Source organism: Monopterus albus, unplaced genomic scaffold (genome assembly GCF_001952655.1).
Source record: "Monopterus albus unplaced genomic scaffold, M_albus_1.0 scaffold202.1, whole genome shotgun sequence".
NCBI classification, from domain to species: domain Eukaryota; kingdom Metazoa; phylum Chordata; class Actinopteri; order Synbranchiformes; family Synbranchidae; genus Monopterus; species Monopterus albus.
In genome coordinates, this window is record NW_018128082.1 from 316076 (window position 1) to 324408 (window position 8333).

Below are 8333 nucleotides of genomic sequence, written 5' to 3' on the forward strand. Positions count from 1 at the left end.
TGGTTGCTACTGTGCAGAATCTGTTTGCAAAAAGGAAGATGGCAGCTGACAGTCATGATATTATGGCTTCATTTTTGCATACTGGTGGGAAGTGGTGACACCATGTCCATTGTATATACAGTATGTCAGTGGTTGAAGCCCACAAATTCACTGTTTTAGTTTACTCTTGTTGTTTGTTGTTTTTTTAGCAAAAAAAAAAGCTCTAAGAGTTAATTGTACACTACCTGCTCAGCACCAAAAAACAGACTGACAAAGTCAGCAACATACTGATGAGCAAATTGATGCTTTTAGCAGCTAAAAAGCCCGATATTTCCCTCAGGAACTGATGGAGAGGGAAAGAAGAGTGAATACTGAACTTACATTTGTTAAGGGAGCAGAAACAGCTCACAAATCAATGGCAATACTGTGTAATGCTGATAGATGTAAATAAACAACTGTCCGTCATATTGATTTTATAATTTTATGTCAGTGTTGTGTGCAGCTTGCACAGCAGCACTCAAGTGTCCAAAGACTTGTATACTGTAGATAAAAGTGTCTTGCCTTACAAAAGCAAAGGATTATAACACAGGCCACCACCGTCCTCTGTCCTTTCAGGCTGCTGTCTGAACTGTTTCCTGGGGCCACTGAGCTGTATGAGAGAGTGGCAGCAAATCGGGAGCAGTGGACCAAAGTGTCCCACAAGTTCACCATTCGTGGGTTGCCTAGCAACAACAGCCTAGACTTCCTGGACCAGGAATATGAGCTACTGCAATCCCAGGGTGCTTTTGGGAGCGATGACCACTGCCTCAATGGTTGCCTTGACGATGCAGATGGAGGGAGGGGTCAGTGAAAACACAGGCTGCTGGCGGTTTCCTGAAGTTTTCTGTGGTCCAATAAGAGGCTGAGGATACCTTTTTAGTGACCTAAGAGGGAGGGGTCTCTCTGCTGTCAATCACCTAGCTGCTTAGCAGGCCATGCAGAATGGACAGGGCAAAGTTTCAAAGTAACTGAATCAAACAAGTGATTTGAAACCAGTGGATCCATCTGAGCCGATTCAGTGATTAGATGCTACATTTTGCTTGTGTCTCCAGTTCAGGAAAGCAGAGGGTGGTGACTTTTTCAGCAGTTATACTGGAAAAAACCACAAGCTAACCACAAGCTCATTCATGCAGTACCAATCCTGATTAAGATTGTAAAAACACACACACTGACACACGTGTACATGCGCATATTGTTTAGACATACAAGACAGAGAAAAAAACCTTCTCATTCTTATGGAAAAAAGAACTTCAACATGTACCAGTGTGATAAAATGCTATACTTTCTGTAAAATGTTTCATAATAGCTTATATTGATTTCAGTGACTCAGCTTTGTTCACACACAAGCAGCTGCCATAGCCTCTCACCCGATGCTTAAGAACGCATGTTGTATGAGCGCCTCATGTATTATTCCTTTTATCTGGGTCAGTGCCAATTTCTCCGTGGCTAAGAAATTAACGCAGCCCATTTTTATACCATCAGAACAGATTTTTGCATACAGCTGTTCAAAGTATATTCAGTTCATTCATGAGCATCAAGTTGTACAAGGGGAGTTGCTGTTCATCTGCACAAACAGTTTAACCGTCATGTACAGTTCCTCATTTTATGTTTGTTTAAAGGGACAATCTGACAATCACGACAGAGTCACAGAATCCTCAACAATGACTCCTCACTCTGTGCATTAAAGTTTAAAAACACACCCCTGCATGCAGTTGTAAGTGTGCAACTCAAAGGCCACTCATGACCTAAAACCCTCACCATTGATTCCAATCCCACCTTTTTCACTTACTTTAATTTTTTTTTTACTTTACTGATTTTCTCAAAAGAAAAAGAAAACACTTCAGACAGAGAGCAACTGAAGCCCTTTAAAAGATCCCATCTCATCTGTTAGTGTAAATGTGCCAGAGTAGAGCGTGTTATATGGATTGTCACTGAGTGCGTCATATGGATCTGCCTTATTGCGCATCTTCGCTGCCTTTCGTAGAGCTTTTAATATATGAAGATTGAAATAAAGTGTCTGTTTAGTCTGTATGTTGTATATTTGTTATAGACATTGTTTGAGTATCATTGTGTTGATTGAAAGATGACCTGTCTCAGAAGATGTATATTTGTGAAATAACTCTGATGACCTCAGATGTCATGATATTTCACTTCCTACTTTAAGTTGTGTATACAACCAACAGTGGATATTAGGCAGATGCAGTAGTGATTTTTCAGGTCTCAGTGTACCCAGAATTGCTTTAAAAAATAACTAGAAATGTAGCCATCATATCAGTTACTCTTTCCAGAAAGCATCAACAAGTCACAACTCCTATACTCTAAAGGAAAATTAGAGTTAAGTTTTCAGATTGTGACTCATGGGAAACTTGAGATGTAGGAGCAGAGGAGGTTTGTGTTACAATATGCCATATTCAGTTTTCACTTACAGTGCTTTAAATTGAAAAATGCTGCAGAGGGCAAGATATAAAGAGAATAGTGTCATGGAGAGAAACGTCAGAGACGGACAACACTGAAGGCTGTGCATGGAGGGTGAGTGTGGGTGGATGGACAAGTGGGTGTATGAGAGAGAAAGAAAGAATGAGGAAGGACTGGAGATAGTTCAGCATCATGAGAGAAATGTTTGGTGTCACCCATCTTTACAAAGCTGGTGTTGACAGATCTTATCTGCTAGGATTTCTTATATTATCTCCCCTTTTATGCAGCTCTGATAGTGTTAATGAAAGTAGATAAAAGCAAAAGTACCGCAATCATAGGATTTAAATTTATAATTTCTTAAAGGGGTCTCATGAGGGTGCATTAGGAAGGAAGATTAATTGGTTCGCAAAGTGGTTTGATGTATGTGTCACACCGACACTGGGATATGCATTAGCACAACTGGATGACATTGTCTGATCTGCCCTGGTCTGCATTGTGGGCTGAATATTTTTACTATAAAGTTTGTAAAGGGCATACAAGTGTGTTTGTAGAAGAGCTGCTCTTTCAAGCTCTTCTCTCACATGTGGTTTTCCCTTACCCGTTATTTTCAAACCACTGTTTCATACGTACCTGCCTTGTTCATGTGCAATATGAAGTGTCTGCCTCTGTGATGTTGCATAGACTTCTATGTACCGTAGATACTAAATTATTACTGTAGGTCTGAGTTTTAAAATGCATTTAAGTGTTCGCTCATGATGTTTCCATTGGAGAAAAAAAACAGTCAGTGGTTTGTGACCATTTTAATCCTGAAATGCTTTTGAGAGTCAGGACGTGGGACAGTTTTCTATTCTGTGTGTGTATCTGTCCTTTTATGTTTGTTTTAGAAAGTCAGGGCTATACTGTATGTGCCAAGCAAACATGTTCTACTTGCTGGCCAAGCTGCAGAGTGAAAACTATCTAAGTTAAATATTTTTGTTGCGTGACAACAAGGTCTGTGTTCTTAAGAACCTTTTTTGATATGTTGTGACCAGGTTTGTAACTGCGGCTCATCCAGGAAGTATGAACCCGAACTATTTCCCATGATCACAGAACAGCAGGACTCTAACCTGTGATGTAACATCATTGTAATGATCACCTATGACATAATCGTTAAAAGTGGCACAAATATATTTGCTGTAAATATCAAGGTTTTAAAAGAAAATGTTACTTGATTGTCTATCATTATTACAATGGGAAGTATTTCAATTCTGTAACGTATTTAAAGTGGTTGCATTCTGTTCTCTCTTTTTTTTATGCCATTCTTGAACAACCCCAAGCTTAGACTTTTAGACTGAGGGGATGAAAGAAAACTATACATGTATTTAGGATATACATATGATATTCTACCACAAATAAGAACCCAAACTCATTTGTAATGTATACATGATGCTCATACTGAGGACTAAATCCAGTCAGCTGTTAATTATTTGTTTTGTTGAGTTCTGAGTGCTGGTGGTCTTGTTCTATTTCAGATGTAATGAACAAGGATATTTTTGACAAGACAAATGGATTGTTTTTTTTTTTCTTGGAATAAATTTGGTGAAAGGATTCTTGGTTGGCATCTTTAAATGTGCACACACACCTCCAGTATACTGTGGCTTCTCCATACTCTGTGGTATTACTTCATGAAAGTGTACTTGGTTGTGTGTTTGGGTCATGCACCTTTAAGGCTTTGTCACACTGGTATAGGGTAAATCCCAATTCCATTATTGCATTCACATTTCCCTCACTTGTATCTTTTCCTTGTGTCTTTGTCCCGCACAAGTACTATGCAAGGTAAACAATGGGATTTACCTATAGTCATCTCTGTTTATCATATTGGCCTGTCCCACATACTGATATTGTAGCCCCCAGATTAAAACACTCTGGGGGCTCTGAGGGCAAAAATCCACCACCGTCCAGTGCTAACTCCTCTCTCCAGCATTCAGATCTGTATGTTCTATATATTCTATATTCAGCATATAATTGGATTAAAATGATTATAACTTGGTTTTACAGTAGCCCTGTTGCCTCACAGCAAAATGTTTGAGTTCAAGCCCAGGGCCTCTCTGTGTGGTTTGCATGTTCTCCCTGTGCCTGTGTGGGTTCTCTCTGGGTACTCCAGCTTCCTCCAACAGTCCATAGACACGCAGCTTAGGGTGATTGGCAACTCTAAGTTGCCTGTAGGAGTGAGTGTGAGTGTGAGTGTGTGTGGTTGTCTGTCAGCCCTGTGATAGACTGGCAACCTGTCCAGGGTGTACCCCGCCTCTTGCCCAGTGTCAGCTGGGATTGGCTCTAGCCCCCCAGCAACCCTCTTCGGGATAAGATGGGTGGTTTTACAATACCTGAAGCTTTCGTAAAGGCAAAGTGAGAATCAAAACAAACTCATGCAGTATCCCCTCCTCTTCTCCCTCCGTTCCTCTTCCTGCCCTGTGTATGAAACTCCACCATATGTGGTCACGACAGAGGTTTTTCCCCAGTAATAATAATACAGTGCTAATGTTCCCACCACTATTGCATTGTGTTCAATGGGACATACAGTACTTAACATACATAATGTTATACGGTAACCATGAGTTGTATGTGAAATGAGAAATTTCATGTTACACTTTGGTATTTGAACAAACTCCCCACTTTTGTAGGTCTGATGATTGTTTAAATTTTAACGTCTGACTAAAATGCTACATGGACTGCAGTGTTATGTTATATTTTTACTTAATTTATCCAAATTTATGCTAAATCTTAGTTAATTCAGCGCCACTCCATTACAAGTAAAGTCCTGCATTCTAAATCTATTGTAGTATTATTACTTTAAAGTAAGTAAAGAATCTGAGGGCTTCCTGTACTTCCTCCATCACTGAAAAATAGCTATTAATGTAGTACATAGCAGGTACAGAAAGAATCACCATACACAAGAGGGGGCGGCTGTGGATCAGGAGGTAGAGTGGTTGTCCCCTAACCGGAAGGTTCAATTCCCCTTCTCCTCAGACCACAGGTTGAAGTGTCCTTGGGCAAGCCACTGAAGCCCAAGTTGCTCCTGATGGCCAAGTCAGCGCCTTGCAGGGACAGTGCCATCATTGGTGTGTGAGTTTGCGCTGCAGATGGCTGCGTTAGTTCTGTACCTGAGACAAATTCCTTGTGTGTGTGTGTGTGTGTGTGTGTAAAACATACTTGGCCACTAAAAGTTATTAAATTAATTCTAATTAAAAATGGCTCTAATATCTAAACTCTCTAATGTATCTAAATTATACTAAGGTCAGTGGTGGAATGTAACTACATTATTCAAGTAGCCTATCATACTTAAGTAGCCTATAATTTTGAGGTACATATATTTTCTTTTCATGCCATGTTATACTTCTACTGCACTCCAAATACTCCACTATCGGACAAAAGTGCAGAAGTTGAGAAAATGTTCCCCACTATTGATTTCTCGCGTGAGTTGGGGTGCGTGAGCTCTGCGCAATGAGAACTCCAGGTAGTCCGCCATTGCTTTATGAAGAACTGTAGGCTTTGGCGTTTGGCTGTCAACAATAAACTTACGGTGCTGGGACGCGGAGCTGCGAGGTCGAGTGAAGGCTCGTTGGCTGCTCCATAAACCAGTAGTCACGCCCTTCCCTGCTCGAAGAACACTTTCATGTGAATACAGAGCTCACGGACGAGGCAATCATGTCCAATCTCAGCAAAGGCGGCACCAAGAAGGACACCAAAATGAGGATACGGGCCTTTCCTGTAAGTGCACATCGCAGAAGGTGCTCTGCCTGTCGGAGAGGCGGTGACTCGATTATCGTGGTCTGGGCTGTTGGCTAAATGCTAGCAGACTAACCAGCTGAGCAGCAGATATGACTTGCCTAACCGTAAACAAAGTGCAGCTGTCAAATGTCCACTCGCCTCTAGTTTAGGTTGGTTGGTTTGGCGGCTACTATCCTATATTACAATCTCATCTATAAGTGTAACGTCAATGAATCACTTTTGTTGTTGTTGTTAACGTTAAAGTATCTCACAACTCCCCAAATGCTAGCTAGCCGACAGAATCTGTCGACATAGCTGACGCTAGCGTTAGCACTGGCTCTTGACACTTGTTGTTTTGATTGCTTTTGGCTTTCCTTATAAAATATATGCCGTCGTTGTGTCTGAGCTCTAAATCTGACGGACTTTCTGGACTGAAATGCCAGCTGTGTTTTCAGCTGTATGCAGGAGCAATCAGCAACATCACTACAGCAGCACAAGGATGCTAACAAAAACCAAACCAGTTAACTAATCTGGTTGTGGGTTCGCTTTAATAGCTATATTAATTGTGTCAAAGTCCCAGTTCTGTTGTAACTTAAGTGTTGAAATTGTGGTTCAGGATTCCTATTCTTGTCTACTGGATTTCCTTTGTCTGCAAGTCATTGTAAGACCTCATTTATGAATTGACCTCATTCTGCATAAAGTGAAATTGCAGCCTGTCTGTGACTGGCCAACAGGGACTGAACTTATCCAGATCCATGTTTGGTTGCTTCTCTTTAAGTAATTTCAAGTTGTGTGCTAGCTAGTCTGAGTTAATACTGCAAGGACTGTTGCTTACAGTGTGTGAGCAATTCAACAGAATGTGGCCCAGTCCTGACAGAAACATATTTTGACATGCATGTCTTTGGGCTTATCTGCTGAGAAGGAGTGCACACTGTGCCTCCTCATTAGGGGGCAGTATATGTTAGAGTTTCTCATTTGCTCCCAAGTGTTAGGAACGCACACGAAAGCTGAGAATAACTGCTTGAGTTTAAAGCATTTGAAATTTGTAATTATAACAATGCACCACGTTTTATTGCTGTGCAGAACTACATGATTTTCACTCTGTCTATAGTAACTGGTGGCTTAAAAATCCCTGCTCCTGCATTTCTTGTTTATCAGCAGAAATTAGACACACATTTTCAACCACACTGTACAAACATAAACTACCAGCTTTAAACTGAACTCGAAAATTTTGAGAACAAATCTTGCAATAGATTTCATTGTGCATAAATAGTTATTAAGGGTTGTGCATTATGGAAGTGACAGTATATTAAAATTCAGTATATTGCAATATAAAAATGTCACAACATGCATCACTTTGTCTAGTGATATATATTGTGTGGTGTCCATACACCAGCGGCTTCATATTTTTTGTAAATAACCTAATAGAACATACCAAGTCAATATATCTGGTTGTTCTTTACATAATCAAACCAGTGCTAGAAAAAGGGGAGAAAAAAGAGGAATGAAGTACAGGTATTCTGCAGCTAGTCATACATTGTTGTCATTGAATTTTTAATTGTATCATGATTGAATCAAATCATACACAAACATATTGCGCATTGAATCATATCAATAAAAGTCATACAGATTTGTTGTTCATTGTCTTCCTCAAGCACACTTAGGAAACTGAACATCTGCTCATTGCCCTTTATTGAATAGACTGTCCCACCACTATTCCAATAATTTATTCAGTTATTAAGGTAAACTGAGATCAAATAAATGTGAAGATGTGATTCATCCTAATCAAAATGAGCTAACCTTACTGTAGATATCATACCAATGTTATTGAAGTATCTCACACAATACCAGGTACCTGACAAGTAACTTGCAAAATTATGTGTAAAGGGTAAAAATATATTTTAATTCATAGATACAGACACATGTATATGAATGGAAATAAAGTGAATTTCATATCGGGGCAAAAGGTCCTGTTCCCTGCTTAAGTTCTTGTAGGCTATAACAAGTTCACCGTGTTAGTGCATGGTCATCTTATTCAACCCATCACTGACTACTTTTTGCAGATGACAATGGATGAAAAGTATGTCAACAATATCTGGGACCTTCTGAAGAACGCCATCCAGGAGATTCAGAGGAAAAATAACAGCGGCCTG

General features: G+C 40.0%; 2 protein-coding genes across 5 annotated transcripts in view; both read left to right on the forward strand.

Annotated features, from left to right (window-relative positions):
- Nucleotides 1-4014, forward strand: part of pde2a (phosphodiesterase 2A) — a 155159-nt gene extending 151145 nt beyond the window's left edge. For all 4 annotated transcript variants that reach the window (XM_020618221.1, XM_020618222.1, XM_020618224.1 and 1 more), the window contains one exon: nt 595-4014. In XM_020618221.1, coding sequence (XP_020473877.1) covers nt 595-829 — 235 coding nt within the window. In that variant the 3' untranslated portion in view covers nt 830-4014. The remainder of the gene's footprint in view (nt 1-594) is intronic.
- A 1884-nt stretch (nt 4015-5898) lies between these two features.
- cul3b (cullin 3b) overlaps nt 5899-8333 on the forward strand; it is a 13615-nt gene continuing 11180 nt past the window's right edge. Inside the window, 2 exon segments of the mRNA XM_020618227.1 lie at nt 5899-6180; nt 8244-8331. Coding sequence (XP_020473883.1) covers nt 6118-6180; nt 8244-8331 — 151 coding nt within the window. The 5' untranslated portion in view covers nt 5899-6117.